The sequence below is a fragment of the Podarcis cretensis genome (assembly GCF_951804945.1).
Source record: "Podarcis cretensis genome assembly, chromosome: 4".
In the NCBI taxonomy this organism is placed as follows: Eukaryota; Metazoa; Chordata; class Lepidosauria; order Squamata; family Lacertidae; genus Podarcis; species Podarcis cretensis.
The window spans coordinates 29461177-29486017 of NC_137173.1; the positions used below are offsets into that span (position 1 = coordinate 29461177).

General features: G+C 38.8%; 1 protein-coding gene across 3 annotated transcripts in view; it reads left to right on the forward strand.

Moving 5' to 3' along the window:
* NBEA (neurobeachin) overlaps positions 1-24841 on the forward strand; it is a 357769-nt gene that overhangs the window by 297359 nt on the left and 35569 nt on the right. For all 3 annotated transcript variants that reach the window (XM_079973311.1, XM_079973312.1, XM_079973310.1), the window contains 3 exons: positions 1515-1634; positions 5968-6120; positions 13504-13671. In XM_079973311.1, the coding sequence (XP_079829437.1) occupies positions 1515-1634; positions 5968-6120; positions 13504-13671 (441 nt within the window). The remainder of the gene's footprint in view (positions 1-1514; positions 1635-5967; positions 6121-13503; positions 13672-24841) is intronic.

Sequence of the window (24841 nt, forward strand, 5' to 3'; positions counted from 1 at the left end):
ATCAGCAGAACCATACACTCCATATCCCTGGTCTACTGGGACCATCAGAATTGATAGCATATGGGTAAAATTGTTTATATTGTAGACATGGATACATGCCATCATTGAAGTCAGTAGTGCACGGTGGAGTGGGGTGGCAGAACTCACCTGTTCTCTTGACAGCTGCTGCTTACAGAGAAGAAGGAAGATTGATGTGGTGCTAACACGCTGTTGGAACCAATCCCATGCTTCTGCCAGTGTGTTTGCACCACATTGACCCCCCCCCTTTGCCCTCCTTCCAGGTAAGCAACAGTGACTTGGTTGCCAGGAGGTCAGGTGAGCACCACAATGTTGTCGTTCCCTGATTTCAAGTCTGAAACTAACATATCAACAGTTCTTATTCTTACTGGGAACAAATTCCATTCAGCATTATTGCTGCATTTCAGATCAGAAGTGAGATATCTACTTCCTTTAGAGTGTGAGCAAAAACATTGCTGCTTTAATTTCTGATGGCCAAATGGTTGTATGTGGCTTAAATATAAGTTCTAGTCTTTATCATCTGATTCTACACAATGAGCTAAGGGCATCATAATCTAGTAATGCTTTGCATCTTCCCCGCCCATTTTTGTGTGTGTTACTCATTGTGTAGGAGTTTTTTGCTGGCTAACTCCTCTTTCCATATGTAGCCCTTGTAGGCAAAAGTCAACACTTGTGAGAGCTAGCTAGAAAGAGTCTTTTTTATTTTATTTTACTTTTAATGGTGGAGGGCAGCCTGGTACCACATATGAAATGGTATGGGGGTTTAGCTTTAATTTCTTATTGAACATCTAAGCAAAAAGGTTTTGATGATACAGTTCTATGCTGATCTTTAAAAATGCATTTAATTACATATTTTGTTTGAACATATGTAGTTTGAGTAGCATCCTGCCAAAATTAAGCACTTCCCATTTTTCCTTCATTAGGGAGTTGAGTGGAGGCTTAGATCTCTCATCCTGAAAACAATCGAACTTTAACATGTTTCATTTTTATGCATCATTTCTTTGTTGAAGGCTTGGTATAATTTACTCTTCATCATATTTATTCTCATATATATATATATATATATATATATATATATATATATATAATATCACACACAAAATAAAATATATGGGAAGTTCTCCAAAGAGCAGTGGAGTTTAGTCAATGAAATAGATAGAGATATTACTGGAGTATTTTGGAAGACTGGTATGTGTGAAACAGACTGTAATACTCCAGTCTCTTGATGACATTATTCTAATACAGAGCTAGCACATCATTTGTTGTAATCCTTCCATTCTAGGATTCAGATGCTTTTGGGTTATTAGTAGCAATAGTTGCATCAAGAGATTAAGCATAAGCAATGTATTAGTGTGAAGTGCTGATTAATTCTTTATTAATTCTTCCCTTAATTAATTTTAAATATTAAGCCTAGAAGGCACTCAAATTATGAAGTTGTTTTGGATTCCTTTGCTTATTACATTTGTATTCATTTTTTCATTTTAATTTTGTGGTAGGAACCCTTTACAACATTCTTCCTCAATGCAAATGATGGAAAATTTGATCACCCAGATCGCACCTTTTCTTCAGTGGCAAGATCTTGGAGAACTAGCCAAAGAGACACTTCAGATGTGAAGGTAGGATTATTGTTTTGCTACATATGCATGCAAAATAATTGAGTAACTGTTATTATTATTACATGCTACAAATAAACAACCGACTTGTGCATTCCTGAAATTCTGTTTCACATAAGAGCAAAAAGAATGGCTGCTTTAGACTTCACTGCTCTAAAATGCCATTTTTATATACAATGAGAAATAAAGACTCTTCCGATATTTGAGTGCTCAAAAGATCTTTTGTTCTTGCAAAAAACCCCACAACCATTCTAATTTAAATCAAATAATCACAAGATAGAGAAAAGCCCAATAAATTTTCTTTCCTGCTGTTAACTCAATATTTGGCCCATTCCATAAACAGAGCAAGATTGCATTTGACCTTAAAGTGTCATATTGTTATAGCTTGCTGAGCTCTGGCTTTGCATTGCCTGGGGCAATTAATAAAGCATTAATGACAAGACACATTTAAAATGTATGCTTTTCTGTAAGCCTTAGCTTTTACTTCACTATGCCTGGGGATATTATGCAACAGTACACATTAGATTAAACCAATATCTACACAATACGTAGAAACAGCAAGCGAGCAGGGTAATTTCTCAATTGTGATTATACCTCCATTGTTCTAGAGAAAGGTTTTTTATGTTTGAATACTGAATCCTACATTCTTGCTTTATTTTAAGAAGTGTCCTCTCCTGATTACCTGTTAATATGATAGATTCCAAACTACATGAAAAGTGCTAGTAGCCCATTGTTTGATTTTAGATCTTTTCTGATTGCGTCTTGCTATTAAATATTTACAAAAGAAATCAAATTTATATTATCATAAGGCACTCACTCTTATTTGAAACAAGAATAGAAACTTGGTTACTACACTATTTCTTTCTTTTTTAAAAAGCACATTACTGGAGTCTTTTTAAAGGCACTTACGATCTCAAAATCCATTTATACTGATGTTACTAAGAGTTACATTATTTATGTATTGAATTTCTGCTTTGACTTAGGAGAGAGAAATAATTGGTTGAACAAAAAACCACTGGTAAACTCATAAACTCTTACCAGCTACTTGCCATGATTTTGATTCCATTGGAAACCAATGTCATTTGGTATGTCATCAGCATTGTAAAGAAAACAATGCTTTTTGATCAGGATCAGCTGACACATTAAATAATTCACTTATGCATATTTCTTTTGGCTAAAAGCCCTAAGTTTTGTTTGCTCTCAAAATGTGCAGTTTTGCTGAGACTGAAATGCATTGTTCTTTCATCAGAACTTTTTGTTTCCCTTTCTATTGTTTTAGTTGAAATGTCTCTGAATCTATAAACATCCATAGTATCTGCCAGACCAGTTTGCCAGGCCATTTTGATGCACTTGTTGTTTAGTCGTTTAGTCATGTCCGACTCTTCATGACCCCATGGACCAGAGCACGCCAGGCACTTACATTGTGCTATTTGGTTTTGAAATGTATAAATATATGTTTGAAGTACTCAACGGCAACTTTGTGATCTATGCATTATAGATCTTTAGTATATTGGGATACTGACCCAATATGTGATTGGCATACTGGACAAGATTGCAAAAAATCAAATAAATAAGATAATTAAAGACTAGATTATTATTTTTGTTTTTCATAGATAGATAGATAGGCAGGCTATATAGGCTTTCTTAATTTCCAAAGTTGTTGTCAACTTTCATCGTATCTACATTCCAAGGACACAAAAGCCTGTTGAATATCTACCCTGAAAGGCATCCAGACTGTAAGGCTAGACTGGATGCTTGTAGATATATGATGATAATAGTTGTGACTGTTGGAAGCACCAGACATCTTGTTCCATTGGTACAGAATGTAAAGTGACAATAGATGCCAAATGTTGTAGTTTTGCCTAGTGTTTGGAAGGCATGTTGACCCTGTGGTTAGGTCTTCAGGTAGGAAAAGATCTTATTCCTCCATCCCACCCCCTTTTATTCATGAGAGGTGAATTTCCATGTTTAAAATTAAACAGGGAAAGCTTACTATCCGAATCTAGATATTAAAAAAAAAGTAATGGTTTGCTGTCATGAGAAGAAGTACGCCTACACCTCAGTCTTATACCTTCTCTCCTCCCTTTCCATACCAGGGGGAGAAAATAAGAAGCCTTTGATTATGTTTTACAACAAATATCAGTTGCAGTTTTGTCAAAAGCCATGGTTAGTTCTCAAAACAGAAAGCTCACTTAAGAACTATAATGCACTGAAACTACTGTTCTGCCACATGTGAACAAAATGGCACACTACTGTTTGTTGCAAACCACTTCTAATCTAGTCCCTTTGTGTGGGAGGGGAGAAAGGATCCCGAGGCAAACACATGGTTGTTCTTATAAAAACAAACCGTTACATCTGAATTGGGTCAGTGTCTTTGCACTGCTTAATTTTCAAATACAGGTATTAAAAGATGCCATGTATGACAAATTTGTGTAACAGCACAGAAAGGAAAATGCTGCCAAAAAGGGTTTATTTTTGCCTTTCTTGAAACATTGACCTTTCCCTGTAGTAATCAGTACAAAGCAAAAAATGAATACTAGTGGAATGATCCTTTAGCAAACACTCCACTTGAAAATGACCCTAACTTGACCATTTCATTTTTCACATTTGCTAGCACCTCTCTCCCCCCCCCCACTCCTTTCAATTTGTATAATTTTGGCATCCAAAGAATAGAGTGCTCAAGAACTAATCTTCTCTAATGCTTCTCAAACATGTTACATTGCACTTGGACAAGAGTATGTCGATGTCAGAAAAGGTAGCTATGACAAAATGTCATTAAGGTGACAGATTGTAAATTAATATAGTTAATGGAGGTTCTTATAACTGAATGACCACCCCTCCTCCCCCAATATAAGGTGATTGTTGAATTAATGGATACCCAGGGATCAGCTTTTTGGGGAAAAGAAGGAAACTGGTAGAGGTGGGGGTGGTGAGGGAAACAGCTTTAAAACCCTGCAGTGAATTATATTAGAAAACTGAAAACGTCTGTATTGGATTTTATTTCAGAGGGAGGCCATAAAATGGTGTACTCCTGGCAAAACATATTAAACTGAAATGTCATCTTTGAGGCTTATAGTATCCTATTATGTTAGTGTTAATAGTGGCCTTCTATAACACCAAGTTTTAAAGTTTAATTTTTCAGCAGCTTGAATTTATCCAAAGCTTGTAAATTAGAAAATGTAGTTTGGCATTTTTTTACCTCATACAAAGACATAACACATGTAATACTATTAACAATACCTTTGGGTTTTAGCAGAGCTATTAAAATAAACTAGAGATCATATTTAAAGACATAAAATGTCTGGTATAATATTCATTTTTGTCCTTTTAAAAGTTCCTGGTAGCTTTATTGCATTGTTCTTTATTTCAGAAGAAATAAAGAAGGCTAAGCTACTAAGACCACAGGAAAAGTAGCTGCTTATTAAGTAACAGAAATCTTAAGTTATTTGAGCGGATAGGAGAATTCAAGGGGGACAGGAAAGGTTCCATCTTGTGAAAAGTCACATAGAATTATCAGGTTGTTGTCCAGGAACTTTTAGTGTTCTGTAAACATTTCAGCTTCTGGAATATGTACTTTAACAATAAGTAGGACATATCACATGGACACTGAAATTATAGTTTGGCAAGATCCATTGAAATTTAGGCACTTTAAAGTCCCAGCTGTTTTTCTAGAAAACTTGAGCTAAAATCTCTCATGTGCTTACATCTCTCACATTCAAATAAACCCACGTTTAATAGTATACACACTGCATAGCCCTTGTCTTACATATTTTAGGAACCGTGTAAGGTTGTAGAATGTGATATCTTTATTGAAAAGTTTTATTGTTGGCTAATTCTTTATACACCCTTATTATTGTACATTAGGGATGGGGAATCTGTGCTAGCCAGATGTTGGTGGACAACAGATCCAATTATTTCTGGCCATTGGCCATTGGCTAGTTCCCATGGGAGCTAGAGCCCAACAGGCCATTCCTTCACACTTTGAGGTCTGGGAGTCCATAGGCAATCATGCTATTAGCTGTGGAAATCTGTTGTTGTACACAATAAAAGGAAAGTTAGATCAAGCAGCAGCCTGGGTCAGGGTAAGGCAGCATCATATTGTGATATGCCTCTGCACACAGCAATATTTCTAATTATATTAGTTTATTTTAAGCAATGGCCTCTGTAGCAGAATGGAACTGAGACGGTTGCTGCATCTATTACTGAGTAATTAAATGATTTGTATTAAAAATTAACTTAAAGGTATAATAGCATTGAAAATTAAGCATAAGGACAAGGTTGCAAAAATAAATAAATTCTGTCTACAGAAACAGTGTGTTTGTTTCTTCTACTACAGGAGTTAATTCCAGAGTTCTACTACCTACCAGAAATGTTTGTCAACAGTAACGGATATAACCTTGGAGTGAGAGAAGATGAAGTTGTTGTGAATGATGTTGAGCTTCCCCCTTGGGCAAAGAAGCCCGAAGACTTTGTGCGCATCAATAGGATGGTAAGAAGGCTTTTAGTTAAGCTTGAGTAACAAGTTCCATGATTTAACAAGCTGGCACATCACTAGCTTTTCACCTTCGCAGGGCAGAAGTTGAAAATGGGAGGAAGAAAAAAGCAAATGGAAGAAGTGGTGCATCCACCCTATATTTGACAGCATATACATTTTATGCAGTAGATTTTATATACCCGTATTTTTCGCTCTATAAGACACACCAGACCATAAGACGCACCTAGTTTTTGGAGGAAGAAAACAAGGAAAAAAAATATTCTGAATCTCAGAAGCCAGAACAACAAAAGGGATCGCTGCGCAGCGAAAGCAGTGATCCCTCTTGCTGTTCTGGCTTCTGGGATAGCTGCGCAGCCTACATTCGCTCCATAAGATGCACAGACATTTCCCCTTACTTTTTAGGAAGGATAAAGTGAGTCTTATAGAGCAAAAAATACGGTACTTTCCCTTCAACAGGGATTCATAATGTGATCACTGCCTGGATGCCCCTTGTATTCCACTCTGAACTTTCTAAATAAAGAACAGGAGATTAATGTAATAAATAAAATAAAATCTATTCTTTGCTCCCTAGCGGAAGGCTTTTAAGAACCACCAAAATGCTAAATTTTCTAAAAAGCCAAAGGTACCGTATTTTTCGCCCTATACTCCGGAGCACGCCCCGTGCTTCGGGCTGCAGGCTGCTGCCCGCAAGCCTTGCGAGCCCGCGGGAACTCCTGCCGGGCACGCAAGGCTTGCGGACATCTGCCCGAAGCACAGGGCGTGCAAGGCTTGCGTTCAGCTTCCTGAAGCCTTGAGACCGAGAGGGGTCAGTGCGCACTGACGCCTCTCACTCTCCAGGCTTCAGCGAAAGCCTGCATTCGCCCCATAGGACGCACACACATTTCCCCTTCATTTTTGGAGTGGAAAAAGTGCGTCCTATAGGGTGAAAAATACGGTATATAGGAGCACTGGAAGAGAGAAGTTAGTGCCTTGCAAAACTGGTTCCTTTGAAAGGAATTACCATATTGTTTGCACCATAACACTCACTTTTTTTCTCCCAGAAAGTAAGGGGAAATGTCTGTGCGTGTTATGGAGGGAATGCCTACAGGTGGCGGGGGGGGGGAGCGGATCTGCTGCAGTCGTGAGCAGAGGATCCATGGTTCCCCTTCCTTCCCTCCTCCGTGGCTCGCTTTGAAACAGCAAAGCGGGAGAAGAGCCGCTGAGTGGGGAGGAGAGAGGGACAGAGAGCCTGCTTTTTTAAAGGAGCAAAGCGGGAGAGGAGAGGAGCCTCTTACACGAGTGTAAGCGGCTCCTGTCCGGTTGGTCCCTTTAAAGCAACCAGGCTCTCTGTCCGTCTCTCCTCCCCACTCAGCTCGCTACATAGCAGCAAAGTTTTTCAGCTCGCTAAGCCAGGGTTGAGCGGGGAGGAGGGAGAAAAGCAGAGCCTGCTTGCTTTAAAGGAGCAAAGTGGGAGAGGAGAGGAGCCTTCTCCCCTTATACCCCTCTTCTTCATTATTAGCAGCATCCTTCTCCACCCACCCCACACGTGCTTCTTCTCCCCTTAAACCCCTCTTCTGCATTATTAGCAGCATCCTCCACACACCCCACGCATGCTCCTTGTCCCTTGAGTGCTTTTCCTTCCCTCCCCACTTAAAACGTGGTTACAAAGCACGGATCCACATGGATCCTCAGGATTTTTGCACTGGGTCACCCCAAATTCATCATCAGATCACATAGCATGTCCATGGCTACATCTTGCACCAAAAAAATCACGCACCCACTGTTGCCTGGGGCCGCAGTGGTGCAAAAACGTGGTTACAAAGCATGGATCCACATGGATCCTCAGGATTTTTGCATTGGGCTACTCCAAACTCACTGTCAGATCACATGCCTGTGGCCACAGCATGAACCACAAAAATCATACATCCACTGTTTCGTTTAGAATATTTTTTTTCTTGTTTTCCTCCTCTAAAAACTATGTGCGTGTTATGGTCGGGTGCGTGTTATAGAGCGAAAAATACGGGTAACTGATTACACTGGGATCAAGCATACTTTCCTAGCTGCTATCTTACACCATCTGAAACGATACATGTTTGTTGAATTTTATCTGTTTCAGGTTAATGACTGTATTTTTAACTCAAATATCTAAATGCTGAATAGAAAGTACAATAGAATAGACACTGCAGCAATAAAAAAGTAACTGATGCATTTAAAATCAGCTCAGTATCACCCTCCTTAGATTGAAAACTTGTCTGATTAGTAGCATTTTATTTATATATTCATTATTTTTTTTAAAAAATGAATTTGTGGGCATTAGTGTTTTAATAAGAATATTTAGAGATACTCATTAAGATGCATTTCCCCAACCCAGAGCTGCCCTCGCTCTGCAAAAATCAACACATATGAGAGGCTCTTCACAATTTATCCATCAGTCTACTTTGCACAGACGTGAATGTACAAGTGCAGTGAGTGTAGGAGCTGTTTGTGTAGTGTGTATGCTCATGCACACATGGCTGTGCTTGGGATATGACCACCACTGGCAGGTGATCCTTCGGAGCTGGGCATCTGAGCATTAATACAGCCATTGGCCTTAAAAACATCAGCCACCCTCTGTTCTGCACTGGGTTGCACTGCAAGACATACCTAATATTCCCTTGGATGCTGTTCATTTTGTTAATACCTATCTTCCCCCCTCCCAATATAAAATAATTGCATTATTGAGGCAAGCCTAGTTTCACAGTGTAATGATTAGCATCTATGAATTGCTACCCATTAAACATCCCATAACATAAAAACGAAAGAAAGAAAAGCAGTTTCATTTCCAGTACAGGTACAGACAGGGATAAAAAAAAATCACATGTAAAAACATATTCTTGTTCTTTTCTTTCCCTTGGATGTCCTGGGTTTTCACACTAGAGAAGTTCATATTTCAACTGACTTGAAATGCTCTAAATGCAAAAAAGCATTCGCATCCCCCTGATAACAACAATGGTTGTTGCAAATAATAATAGCAACTGTTGTTGTCAGATACAATCTATCCGTGCTGCTTTGTATGCTTGACCTAACAATAATGCAATAAAAGTCACATTAAATCCATTTTAAAGAGGGGGAAGGTACAAATGGAATGAATTTAACTGTAGAGTTACTTATTATAAATTTCATTACTTTTCTGTTATGAGCTGAAATGTTGATAACAGACCTAGGGAAAAATAGGTATAATTTAAGTACCATTACTAAATACAGAACATAAACAGGTATAGTGCACACAATCCAATGTTTCCCAAGCCATTTGAAATATTCATTTGGGACCTTTGTGATTTTGCAGACTATTGCATGTAAAATATAGCACATGTTGATGATTATTGACTCAGTACCCCATTCATAAATTAATCAGTCTGTAAATCTTTATCTTCAACCTGTTTATACATTCATAGAAGTTTTATATAATAGAAGCACTGTAGTCACTAGATGATAAATTACACCCATCTAATTCAGGCTTAAACAGGTATCTGGCATTTTACTGGCAAGGAAGTGGGAGGATATTCTGTGTTTTATAAATATATGCTCTGAGAGAGAAATAGCCTTTCATTGAAAGAAATTCCTGTGAAAATTGGTCTCATTAGAAAGACTGGGGAAGTGATTAAGTCTGGTAACTTTTAGGAGATGTTTCAGTAGATTTTAAGAGCATTCAATTTATACATCAGTGATTGTTGGCCCAGTTTAATTTATCCATAGCAAGCTAGACTGATTACTACTGACATACCCATGAAACATTAATAAAGCATTGTGTTCAATGCTAACATGATTATGGTCTGACCTCAGTGATGTCACAGAGGACAGAAGCCGTAAGTGTCCCTGCTAACATTACCCTAATGCTAGGTTCATCAATCATAATCTACCAGTTTACAAAAACAGGGGGGAAAGCTTTCCACAGATGTGACTTCGTAGTCTTGCTGAGCTTTTTGATCCCAGCAGACTTGTGGTGGTCCTGAGAGCCAAAAATAGAATGCATTCAGCCAACAAGCCAAGCATGTTAAATTGAGGCAGAAAACTGTAGCATAGAAAAATAGAGCACAGCCTGTATAATAAGCATTCTGTAATTTGAAGAGGCGATCTGCCACAATCCAAGATTAACTATAATAATATTTTGATTATTAAGCACAAAACATTGTAGTGCATTACAAATTATAACGCTGAGTGAAACATATAACACAAATTATACTTTTAGATTAAAAAAAAACCCCTGTTTACTTGGTTTCTATGTTGCTTGGGGGAACAGGGATACAGCTTTCACACATTTGCAGATATATTACACCAGCACAAAAGCTGGTGTCCACATTTCAGCAAATTACCTTCCCCCCCAATTTGCCCCAAACAGCTATTTGTTTATTTATGTATTATATTCTTATCCCGCCTTTCCTCAGGGCAGCATTCAGCCCCCACTACTTTGTCTTCACAAAGCTGTAAGTCAGACTGAGAGATGGTAAGCCAGTAAGCTTTGTGGCTGAGTGGAGGTTTGAACCCTGTCTCTGTGATCTTAGTATGACACTGTAACCATGATACCACACTGGCTCCCCATAGACCATGAAATCCATGGGTGTACTTGGAGGAGGCAATGGGAACCATGTCCCTTCCTTAATCCTATGTTAATTTAATTTTGGCTGCACAGCTGGGTCTATGCAAGTTAGACGGTCCCTTTCCCAGTATTGCATGGTTTAACTAAAATTGCCACAAATTGAAAGGATTGCACAGCATAAAATTCCCATCCAAAGGCATCCAGAATAAATGTACAGTGGTACCTCGGGTTAAGAACTTAATTCATTCTGGAGGTCCGTTCTTAACCTGAAGCTGTTCTTAACCTGAAGCACCAATGGGGCCCCTGCTGCTGCCACACCGCCAGAGCATGATTTCTGTTCTCATCCTGAAGCAAAGTTCTTAACCCAAGGTACTATTTCTGGGTTAGCGGAGTCTGTAACCTGAAGCGTCTGTAACCCGAGGTACCACTGTAATTAGATGGCATTGTATTATCAGGTAAATGTGGTGGTGTACATAAATACTAAAGCATCTTGCAGATGAACAATTCACAATTCAAAAAGGTGGTAAAAAGAGTAGTTCTCCAACTTCAAAGTTCTCTGTCTTGAGTTTCCTTTGCTATAGAATGGTAAATATCCACAGTGCAGCTAATGAGGCTCTTTTACAATAAGTAGGCATAAAAATATTAATATGCAAATCTGTGGATATCGCCAGGATCCCAAGTGTAACACTAACACATTCTTGCAATATGGATATAATACCCCAACCTTAGTTGATACATCATTCACAAATGTCCCATTTAGAGTGCCCAGCTCCTTGACCAAGTGTTCATCAGTAGAGGCATCATAGTTGACTATAACACCTTGCTTGACCTTATGATGTGACTGCAACATCACAGACATCTCCTACAAAAGTCCATTTTCTTTCCTTTCCTTTCCTTTCCTTTTCTTTTCTTGGCAGCCTATGGGTGCCTCCACTGCTCACTCAAATCCAGGATGTTTAGCTCATTTTCTGCTTAGTTGATAAATTGCCACAAGGCTTATATCATTCCACCTTGGGAAAGGCAGAGTGTTGGCTCACTGTACAGCAAGGACATGAGAGGGAGCAATCTGTGTTTCTCTGGCTGTAGTATGGCTAGCCATCCCTAGTATAGGACTGGAGCCTTTCAGAAGTCTATACATGTTCATTTAATGTGCATCCCACTATGCCTTGGACTTCACTGATGTATACCAGGAATGGGGAACCCTCCAATTGTTGCTACAAATCCTATCAGCCCCAGTCAAGCATGGCCAAAAGTCAGGGATGATGGGAATTATAGTTAAGCAACATCTGGAGGGCTTAATGTTTCCCACACACTTACCTGGCAGTAAATTTACTTGAACTCACTGAAACTTACTTTTGCGAAGACGTGGAGGATAGCACTGTTGATGTTTTAAGAGCTTTCTGTAAGTTTTTGGCCTGTGGCAGCTACTTTAAGAATACAATTCTTTTAACTGGTTTTCTCCTTAGTTGGTACCATTATTTTCAAAAGGTATTGAAAGATAAATTCACCCACTTTGAATTTAAATAGAACACTGGAAGTTATATTTCCACTGATAAGCTGGACCTAAGGCAATTTTATTGAAGTGTTCTAAATAATTTCCATTTGAAGCCTCAGTAAGTTCATGTTCTATGTATAGAATAGTTAATAAAATGTTTCAAATATTGGAAAAAAATGGCTGAGGCAGGAATAAAACATAACAATTCAAAATCTTGCTGTCCACTGCGCACCTAAGTTCTCTGTTGTGATATTCATAACTGGATAATATTGGTACTGTTTAAAATTCTATATAAAAGTTTAAAGATTGACCGTATAATAAAGCAGTGCTTGGTTTACATACACAATCCCTGTCTTTAAGAGCAGAAAGACTGCATGTTGCCAGTTTGGAGCAACACAAATGGAAAATTTTAATCTGCTACTGGAACAAAAGAGCCACAATCTTACAGCTTGATCTACAACCTAGTTAATCTGACATAGTAGGTTTTAAGCTGATTTAGATCCATTGATTCAGCTGGCTGGTTTTGACAAATATTCTAATACGTTAATGCAAATTAAATGGATGACTAGGACATGGTGTTTGCTTCTTTTGTGGGATTTTATGGAAAATTAAGAAACCACATCCCTAAATGATATGATAAACATGCAATTGCTGCCTTTTTAATTTTAAAAATAGACAGGTTAGAAATCCATTAAATAACAAATAGGCATGGAAAATAGTTTATTTTTTGTATATACAGAGGTATTTAATAAATGCATAAAATAAACTTCCTGTAGAAACCCCGTAACAGTACCAACGGAATGTATCATACCAATAATATTCTGTTTTGTGTGTATGTTTTATTATGCTGCTTCTATAGTTTGGTTTTACTCTTTGTTGCCTTAAAACACTCTCAGAAAAGGGGTATATAAATCTTAAAAGAAAACAAAAGTATGTTCCAACATTACTTATTTTTTTTACTTTTTTTATTTATTTCCTTGTTGTCATGGCTTCTCACCAAGATCTCAACAGCAGCAATACAAAAGATACCAGAAAAGCAATAACAGTAATCCATAAAAACAAATAAATATGCAAATAGCCCAAATGTAAGTAAATAACTTTAAAAGCTCAAGAGAACAGGGCGGTCTTTCCCTGTAGTATAAATAATAATAACAACAGCACCAGGTGAACATTTCTTGGGAGAAAGTTGCATGATTTGGGGGCCACCATGGAGAAGACCATCATAATATTCCGTTTCCTTTTTTTGAATAAAATGATGAAATGCCGAATGAATGAATATAAAGGCTGAGAAACAAAATTTCTTTCATCCTCTCAATTTCATTACCAGGCTTTGGAAAGTGAATTTGTATCCTGCCAGCTTCATCAGTGGATTGATCTGATATTTGGCTACAAGCAACGAGGACCAGAAGCAGTACGAGCACTTAATGTTTTCCACTACCTGACATATGAAGGTTCTGTAAACCTTGACAGTATCACTGATCCTGTGCTCAGGGAGGTAGGTAATTCTGGCTCCCTGTTACGTGCTACTAAGTTTCATTGCAAAATGCCTCCATATATTGTATTCTTCATTTGGAGCATGGGATATTTTTTATTCTTCCAAAGAACAGGCCAACTATATCAAATTCTGTAAACACTAATAAGAAATAAATGGAATAGATTAATGATCAAGGTACAAAGAATCATGGAAACAATTTTGGATGTTCCTTGGACTGTATCTATCTTACAAAATCCCTTGTTTCATAGCATACATTTCCAAAATGTTTATGATAATGGAATAGAGGCTTGCATTGTATGTACCTTAGGGCCTTTGAATATGCCTAAACTGACTTCTAGTAGCTAAGCTGGGTGATGTGTTAGTTAAGGGGAGTTGACTTTGAGATGAACAGGGGAAACTGGGAATCTGTCTCCATCTTGAATTAGGTAGGTGTGGGAATAGCTTAGAAACTTGTGTCCGCTTTGAGGCAGTCTTTTAAAAAATCTCCCCCAAATCATTTTAAAGCCAGCTCTGAATGAACTCTGCAGGCAGTCTAAGTACTTCTTTGGATTTTGGTCAGTGCATTTAATTAATGAACAAGTTAAACTGACAGCACCATCCTATGCAGTAAGCTTACAGTGTCTTAAATCTAGATAATTGTGTATAGGATTGCAACCTAAACCATACAGAACAATTCACTAAAATTACATATGATGTATATTTACTGACTATATGAACATATGGGTATCTAATGAATTACCGAGTAAAAGAGCTAAACTCCCTATCCATTCATAAATATGCCTATAATATTCATAATATCAAATGAGATTATTTTATTGGTTAACCAATGAAATGTTTAAAGAATAAAACAATACCCCCAAAGTAGCAAAAGGATTTCATTTTCTTTCTTTTGTGTTAGTTACTTGCGTGTTTGCCTCATACGGGATTTTTTAAAAAGGTATTTGGTTTATACAGGGCACACCTTATTCTTCCATGTTTTGTTTCCAGTCTTGTCAGCCTATCACAATAAAATAATTATTAAAAGATTACAGCTATGAGTATTAAAGCGTTCTCTGAAAGATTCAATTTGGTTGAAAAGTGTGAAGATGCAACAGCTGCAAGATGAGTGTTGCTGTGGTGAAGCTGCATACACAAGCTTCCTTGCCCCATGATATCTGCCATCTGTTGTATGCAAAACAAGTAATAATTTATACATTGCCAAGCAATAGAATACTTGTGGCATTTTTTAATTGAATTTTAAAAACTGAAAACTTATATCTTACTTAATTGCAACCTTTGCAAATATATTCCTTACATTATAAATGCTTTTAGGATATCTGTAAAGTTTATATGTGGTTTGATACATCATTTGATATTAGAAACCCCCTTCATAGTAATATGAGCTGGTTTTATTCCATTTAGAGAAATGTAGGAAGACTTATTTCTGTTTCTCTTTCATTTGTATTTAAAGCTTTTGTTCCATTCACAATATAACATCATTAATAATCTGGGTACTAATATAATCCAAGAAATTGTAATAATAGTAAACGGTTGCACGGGAACTGGAGCCCTGCATATGTACACTTGACCATACTTACTCTGGCTGATAGGAGTTGTAGTTTAAAGCATGTGGAGAGAATTCAGTGGCCAAGTTGCTCTCTGGGGCAAGACAGTTTGAGCATATAACACGAACCCTGGCTGAAGTGCACAGGCTGCCAATTAATTTCTGGGCCCAATTCAAAGCACTGGTTTTGACCTATCAAGCCTTAAATGGCTCAGGACTGCAATATCTCAAGGGCCGCCCTCTCCCCATATGAACAGACCCAGACCCTGAGCCTGAGATCATCATCTCTTCTTTGTCTGCCTCCTCTGTGAGAGGTTGGGAGGGCGGCAACACAGGAACGGGCATTTTCAGCAGTGGCTCCTCGCTTGCGGAATGCTCTCCTAGGGAGACTCGCCTGGCCCCTTTGTTACATAGGCACCAGGCAAAAACATTCCTCTTCTCCCAGGCCTTTGACTATTTATACAATCTATGGCCTTTTAAACTGGAGGGTTATTATTTCATTTGTTATTTATTTTTGTGCTTTTATAATGTATACCGCCCTCTGATTCTTGGATGAAGGATAAAATTTTAAGAAATAAATAAATACAATAGTAATTATAAGAATAATAGGAAATCCCTTTTTTAAAAAATGCATGTAGTTCACAACATTTAATAATACCCACAACAGCACTGTGATGTTGGCCACTATTATCACAAACACACCTTTGCATGTGCAAGTGAAAGTGCATAGGTCTGTTTGATCTTTAAGGATTCCTTGATTTAATAATAATAATAATAATAATAATAATAATAATAATAATAATAATTTACACCCTGACCATCTGGCTGGGTTTCCCAGCCACTCTGGGTGGCTTCCAGCAGAATATTAAAATACAATAATTCATCACATATTAAAAACTTCCCTAAACAGGGCTGCCTTCAGATGTCTTTTAAAAATAAGATACCTGCTTATTTCCTTGACATTTGATGGGAGGGCGTTCCACAGGGCAGGCGCCACTACCGAGAAGGCCCTCTGCCTGGTTCCCTATAACTTCGCTTCTTGCAGTGAGGGAACCACCAGAAGGCCCTTGGCTCAGTTTCCGGGCAGAATGATGAGTGTGAAGACGCTCCTTCAAGTATACTGGGCCATTTTGAAAATGGACACCCAACATGGAATTGTAGATATATTCTTGTAAGCCGTTTGTTATTCCATTTGCAGCTACAGTCGTACCTCAGCTCCCGAACGCCTTGGGAGTCAAACGTTCCACCTCCGGAACGATAAAAAACCAGAAGTGAGAGTTCTGGTTTTCTAATGTTCTTTTGGATGCCAAACGTCCAATGGGACTTCTGCAGCTTCCGCTTGACTGCAGGAGCTTCCGGCAGCCAATCAGAAGCCGCGCTTTCGTTTTCGAATGTTTCAGAAGTCGAACAGACTTCCAGAACAGATTCTGCTTGACTTCCGAGGTACGACTGTTTATGCAATTTACTAAGGTTTGGTGAAAACATATTAAGATGCAATAGCTGTACATGTGTTGCATTGCTTTTGGGACAGGTAATAACTATAAAACCTTGTGCTTGTGTCCAAGTCCTAGAATGGCTGCCCTTTGATTTCAAGACAGTGTGCATTCCTCTATGGATTTTTTTTTTTAATTTCCCCTTTAAAATCCACGCAGAAATGGGATGGGACACAACTTTGTTCCCCATACAGAGCTGGAAAGAAGCTTTCATGAGTATGCCCATCCCTATTATACATGCACAGATCTCTGATAGGCCAGATTAACGTTTGTCCTTTTCATTAGGACTTGCACCATATTCCAAATGCAGAACTCAGTCCAAACAAAGTAACTTCTGCTAGTGTCAAACCTTTATTCAAAAAGTAGTGAGATTTTATTTTATTTGGGGGTAGGCAGGGAACAATTGTCAGTGTGAAAACAAATGGAAAATGTTGCAAGGTGTAGTTTCGGTATATCACATTTTCAGGCATGCCTATCGATGGTTTCTTTTTTTTCCACCCTCAAAAACAGAGAAATTTAGTAAAGCAAAATCTAGAAATTTAATGAACAGCTCAAGGATATTGATTCATTCTTCCTTGACAGGTGAAATCATGGTTGCAGCACTAACCACAGCAATTATTGCATTAAAATGTCAAGAAATTAGAGGTCAGAATAAGAGATAATTTTCTTCCTTGTGTCAGATTAAAAATTGACATTCTTTGACAGCACAGGATCTCTAGCTGAGAAAATTATGACAGCTTAACTCATCTTGCACTTGTAAAGCAGTAATTGATAATGAACTTTACCATGACAGCCTTCTCCTGTGGAGAAACATGACAGAACATCCCTGGTACAAAGCCTGTATCTCTTTTTAATATGTAAACAGCAGTTATATTGGACTCTAGATGTTATTTGGAATTGTCTTTACTGTTGGTGTACATCATAATCCAAACCTATTATTCCAGACTTTTTTTAACTGTCTTCCAAGACTTGTGTTAAAGGTACTCATTCACGGAACAAAGGCATTTAAAACTTATTATCCTTCCAAAACCCATTTCTATATGTTTTTCCTATTATTTCATTTGATTATCAATACCTTACAGCTTAAAAAAAGATAATTTTTGTCATGTGCTTTTCACCCCCTCACATATAGAAATGTGACCCTCTGCAGCTATAAAGGTTGATTGTTTATTTGTGTTCAGATGATTTCGGGTGTCCTGTTGAATATAAAATAGCATGAGGCACGCTGAATATTTGCTTATATTTGCTGTTTTCCTGTGTACCTGTTCTTTAAAACCCAATTTTTACAAACTGGGCTTTAAGAAATTGGGTCACTTTTGCAAACGTTATGCCTGTTCCATACAAATTGTGGTATGTGTTTTTCTAGAAAAACCAGACATGACGTTTGTTTACACAAAACTAATTTAACACAGTGATGTGAATACATAAGTAATGGTTTATTACTTCTGCACAAGTTAAAATTAGAGGGGCTAAATGGCACTAGTTGGTTTGATCTCCCAAATGTAATTAAATTTGTCAGACGCAACATTGAAAACAGACTTTTTGTGTACACTTACAAGAAGTCAGTATTTCAAGTACACTGTTTATTTTATTTACTTATTCTTATTTCAAATATTTGCCAACCCCTCATCTATGTTTGTTAGATGCAGTCTGTTTATCCTTAGTAATGTTTTTAAAAGCTAGTGAAGGATTATATTGGACAATTGCTCTTTGTATTATACCTCTGGGCCGTCTTATTCATATTCAATTCTACATATTACAAGCCTGTGCTGTACAATTTCAAAACATGGTATGGTGCAGATTCAGCCAAAAGTGTAAGTTTGCACAAAACCAGGCACTGATAAGTTCATGACACAACTGACCAGGCAGTTCTCCTGCACAAGCCCACAATGAAATGAGCATGCCTTTGCACAGCTTCCATATCTTTAAATGGGCCTGTGCAGAAGAACTTCCTAGTGACATATGTGTCATATTTCAAGCAGTTGCCTGTCAAAAGACCTCATCTTACTGACAACACACATGGCCAATTGAAAAAAAAAAATCAGTAAATGAATAGCATTTGACAGTTGGTTTCTATGACCAATTCCTAAACCTTAAAAACTAGTTCTCCTGTCAGCTAGCAGAGCATATGGCCTATGCAACATTTATTTTCTTTTGAAAGTGTTTGATATCCAGCATATTTAAATTATTTTAAGTGGCATCATAATGTTTTGGTCTTGACGTTTTTGCCGTCGCCCTCATTTCTGGGTTCAAGTTTTTAGATGTTATTTTCTTCTCTTATCTCTTCCTTTGATCTGACAGGAATAACAAATCATCCCTCAGGATCGGCAATAGTGAAATATGCCCACTGGAAGCATAGTTTTTACTTTTTCTTCCCCTTGCTGAAAAACTCTATGCTGCTACAGGGGGTTGACATGATAGGGCTGTCAAGACCCAACAAGACAGATATATCTTTAACAAAATAGACGGAATGCTAGCCTTACATAGTGACTAGTAAGGCCTAGAAACATATATGTGGAAAATATCAACACTCATTCATAAAAAGACAATGTGATATTTAACAGGCAGGAGATCTCTGTTGTATTAATTGTTAAGAAAGCTATTCACATTTTGAATTCACATATTTGATCCTCCTAACTTACAATCACTTTTCTTAATCTGACAGGAATATCAAAATTCATCTCTCTAGATCTCCTTTGATCTAATTGTATCTACAGAACTGATCTTAAATGTTAGTTTCCACATGTCTCAATATACAGAGACTAGCTTTCTCCCACATAATAGTGGTTCTATGAAAAATTTATGGATAATTGTTAACAATTTACAAGATCAGAAGTTCTCTCCTTAAGTGGAGGACAGCTAACAATGGTGAAAAGTCCCCTCTTCCAGGCCCAGGCAAGCAGTCTCCTCATTACCTGAGGAGGTGGGCCCACCCACCTCAAACCCCACGCAACTTTCAGTAGGCAGGCAAACCCCAGCAAAGATCCTACATCAGAAGATCCCAACACAGATAAAGCAACTAGCAGCATTAGCCCTGAGAGCCAACTCTTCCGGTTTTAGAACTGTGCAGAGAAAGACTTGTCTTAGCATACAAGTTTGGAAACCGGCAGGGAAGAGAAATAGCTCCTCATGGTACCATCCTTTCCCCACCCAACCAACTGGTGGGCAGTTCATCCTATCCCTACTGCCACACAAGCACCATCACAGAAACACAGTGGCTGACTGAGCACTCATGCTGCTCTCACAGCAGAATTTATTGTATTCATGGTCACTAGCACACCTTAGATTGAGGTGGTGAACCTCTGACCCACAAGCCTAATGCCAAGACTCCCCATTTGGTCTGCACAACCATGCTGGCCAAATCACGGCCACCTACCTTACACCTGTCATCAGACATCAGACATGGCATTCAGTGTGAGGCAAAAGTGAGGTCTGGCGAAATGGCGCTTGGCAGCTGCTGCCAGTTGTGCAGCACTTCCCAAATGCCTGATTGTCAAGCGCATTGGAAGCACTGTCCAAATGACATTTAGCAAGCTCTGTGCTCAGCACGTCTCTCACTGATGCTATGGCAGTGGTTTCCTGCATCAAAAGGGGGGTGGACTAGATAGCTGTTGAGATCCCTTCAGGCTCTGTGATTCTGTGACCCATTATTTCGTGACCATCACTTCATCTTGTGGCCACAAATTCCACAAGTCAGTTATGAGCAATGGAAAGTCCTCTGTTTTGTGGGCCCTTATCCTCTTGTCTAGCAATTTTGTTAGGTACCTACACTCCAGTATATTGTATAAACACCTGTCATGTCCCTTATCTATTCAAGTATTTTAATTTCTTATATATTCACCTGGGACCACTAAAGAGTATTGTTTTAAATTGTTTGGGGTTTTTTTTGGTGTTTTTTTTTTGTAGACAATAAGGCCTGTACATACTCCAGTGCTGTTGTGTTTTCCCCATCTGCAATTTGAAAAGTAGGAGGAATGCCATTTGTGAAAGCTGCTTCTTTCTTTTATTTGCCAGTACATTCTGTTTACAGGTAGTAATTTTTGCACTTCAGAAATTAGTAGCAAACATTTTAGCATTGATTTTAAAGTAGTATTTTACTGTAGGGAAGAAGAATGAAAATTACTTGACTGCTGTTTATAGCAGAAATCGCTGGGAGCCTTTTTACTCTATTAGCACAGATTTCAGCTATATTGCAGTCATTACCTTAGAATAAATTACCTATTATTCTACAATGTTTTGCATTCTTCAACTTTTTGCAGTAAAGACTGCTGAACAATTTAGATAGTTCTCTTAGAAAATAGCAGAGCTGATCATCTTAACAATATTCGACATATTGATAATGTGCCTCTTTAATTGTCTTTTAAAGACAGCACGAACAATAGATTCAAGTTTTTTGCTGTAATATACAGCGGAGTGTTCCATTATCTGAATTCCCTGAAATAATTCTGGATTTATTTTTAGGATACAAAATAGCTGAATTCAACAGCTCCTTTGACTGAAATGACCTTGGCAAGGTTGGCTGCTTCTTGTTCTTGGAACTTCAACAATGGCGTGAAGAATCTCTGTGGTGCAGTGTAGTTGTAACACTCCAAATTTCAATTTGCAAACTGGGAGCCAGGAACCTGCACTCCCACTCTCGCCAGGAGTAAATGCCCACATGACAAGTTTAGGGGAAATCCTTCTCACCCATAACTGCAGCTAACTGCTGATAAAACTCTTTTACTGCACTTCTATGCCTGGCTTCCAATTTGTTAATCACAATTAGTGTGAAGTCAGCATTTGTCTGCACTGTACAATAGTGCAGGGAGAAAAAAGGGCAAATGGAAGCAAAGGTTTAGGAATCCTGAGAAAGGGAGAAACAATGACTCTAACAGGTAACAGAGGATTCAGAATTGTGTGGGCAACAACCTCTATCTCTTCTTCGCCTACAATACAGTCATACCTCATGTTACGGACACTTCAGGTTACGTCTTTTCAGGTTGCATTCCCCAGCGACCCAGAAGTACCAGAAAGGGTTACTTCTGGGTTTCGCCACTTGCGCATGCACAGAAGTGCTCAATCACGCCGCGCACCTGCGCAGATACGGCGCTTCAGGTTGCGCTCTTTTCAGCTTGCGAATGGGCCTCCAGAACGGATGCCATTCACAACCAGAGGTACCACTGTATATATATAGATGATTACATAACATGCCATATCATACTTGTGATATTAATAAGAGATTTTGAGGTTCAAGCCAGAGGTGACAATTGTTCTAGACAAATGTATGTATTATATCAGACCCAGAACTCAGCAGTTAAAGATCTGATCAACACAGGCAAACAAGCAGGGCCAGTCCTGCTATTAGGAAAAGTGAGATAGCTGCCTCAGACAGCAGGTGCCAGAGGGCAGCTGCAGTCACCCACTATTTCCCCTGAATCTTCTATGCTAGTCAGCCAAGTACCTCCTAAACAGGCCTACTGCACTCAGTATGGTGTAGAATGTTGTCCTATCACCAGTGTTTAAATAATATCCAGCTGCTAGTCCAATCAGATTTCTGTCCATGGAATGGGAGCACTATTTTGTCCTTCGCCTCAGGTAGCAAAATGTCTTGAGCCAGCATCTAGATACAATCTAGATAATCAGCACAAGTGACTCAAACACAAGACCTGAATCCAAGGCTTCACAAAGTTGGTGGCTCCTTCAAGGAAAGGTGGAGCAAGAAGTAGTTTTTTACCTCAGCCAACAAATATGAATTGAGGTTGTACAGAACATGTATTCCTAGGCTGACTAGCTACTGAGCCTTGTTCAGAGTAACTGATGGTGTGGCCATCTGCTTTTGTTTTTTCCATTAAGTTATTGGCAAATTACCAAAGTGCAGTTATGTGGTGGCTGGATTATGAAGCGCTGGGTTCCTGTGATTGTGTGATGCACACAGCTGGGGAAATAGGTACAAGGCTCCAATGAGTGGGGTTTCTGACACTTTCCCCCCTCTTTTAGCATAGATACCAGAGCAATATAGCAAATAATAAATATAATTAATGAATTGGAATTGGATATTTCACTCTGTTCTGTTATTGCTGTGAGGGTATTTGTGTGCAATTTTAATGAGTCTTAATTCCTTTCATTTTATATATTTGTAAGTCGCCTTGGGACCGCACATGAAAGGACAGTTTTAAACAATCTAATAAACAATAGTTTGCTTCACCTATACAAATACTTATACCTTCAAATTAATAAAAAAATGGAATAAAGCTGCATTTTTTTAAAAAAATGCACCGTCCAGGCTAGTAAAGTAGAGTGGTACCTCGGGCTACAGACGCTTCAGGTTACAGACTCCGCTAACTCAGAAATAGTACCTCGGGTTAAGAACTTTGCTTCAGGATGAGAACAGAAATCGTGCTCCGGGGGTGCAGCGGCTGCGGGAGGCCCCATTAGCTAAAGTGGTGCTTCAGGTTAAGAACAGTTTCAGGTTAAGAATGGACCCCCAGAACAAATTAAGTTCTGTATAGCAATATATAGGGTGGCTTCATTTCTGTGTAATCAGAACTGATAAGATATTTAGCAGGCAAATGTGCAATGAATTTGAAGAATACAAAATTTTATTTTACTATGTTGTTGTTTAGGGACGCAGGTGGCGCTGTGGGTTAAAGCCTCAGCGCCTAGGGCTTGCCGATCGAAAGGTCGGCGGTTCGAATCCCTGCGGCGGGGTGCGCTCCCGCTGCTCGGTCCCAGCACCTGCCAGAGCAGCGATGTCACGCTGGCCACGTGACCCGGAAGTGTCTCCGGACAGCGCTGGCCCCTGGCCTCTTAAGTGAGATGGGCGCACAACCCCAGAGTCTGTCAAGACTGGCCCGTACGGGCAGGGGTACCTTTACCTTTACCTTTATGTTGTTGTTTAGTCGTGTCCAACTCTTCGTGACCCCATGGATCAGAGCACGCCAGGCACTCCTGTCTTCCACTGCCTCCCACTATATAAAATGCTTTCTCCTAGATGGTCAAATGTTTTTCTAGCTTGGTTTGTGAACTAACTGAACATAAAATCACATTTAAATTTTTAATACAGCTTTGGGTATATAACCTAAGAAAAATATGGCTATTACATACTTGGATTTACTGAGTGTGTCTGTTTCCATATCCTAGGCATTAAAAATAATGCTTTAGATGATCGTGTTTTATTTCTACAATAAGCTACCACCACAACAAACAATACCATTAAAAGCCATTCCTTCAACACCAGGTTTTCTCCAGAGTTTGCTTGGTTATTTTCTTCTGTCTGCCTCCCCAGGTTTCCTCTGTGTCATGTCTCACAAAAACTATTCTTTGCTATTAAGCAAATGGAACAAAACATCGCATTTGGTTTCTGATATAAAACATTTATAAATATATAGGTTGAATTAATTTGTACAGGAAAAGAAAATTAGAACATACGCTATTAATTTATTTCTGCTTTGTGAGGTATTTCTTTTGTTAGTGACAACTGTCTGCTTTTCTCCTGTTCGTAGTTATTGATACATAAGAAGATTGCCCAGGTTCTTCGACTTCTGGTGGAAGTCGGAGGAATGTAACATGGCTTTTGCATCTAATGGCTAGCATTTTTATTTTCAATTAATTTCTAAATGAATTGAATTGAATTAATTTTATCCTTGTAGGCCAGGATCCAGTGAAATATGCAACTAGTGCATCTACTCAAGACCTCTGGCTATTGGCTGTAGTGTCTTTCCCCTCCAAAATAATCACTGTGGGTGATTCTCATACTCACCCGCCACATTCGGTTAGCACAAATATTTCCACTTCCACAGTGGGCCTCCCCCCTCCTGTGTCGGGCTCACACCCTCCCCAGATCTGCCACAGAGGCTTGGAAGAACCTCTAGAACAAATTTGGGAGGGGTGCAGGGAGGAGGAGAAGGCGAGAATGTTGTGTTGTGCAAGCAGAAGTCCTTTTGCTGATGGAGCGTTAACAGAATGCTGTGCTGGATACAGCCCTGTATAATGCACTTTCAATGCATTCTGAGAAATATATTATTTATGTAAGGTTTGCTTTTGAACTGCTAGGTTGGCAGAAGCTGGGCCAGAGCAATGGGAGCTCACCCTGTCGCATGGATTCGAACCGCCGACCTTCCATTCAGCAAGCCCAAGAGGCTCAGTGGTTTAGACC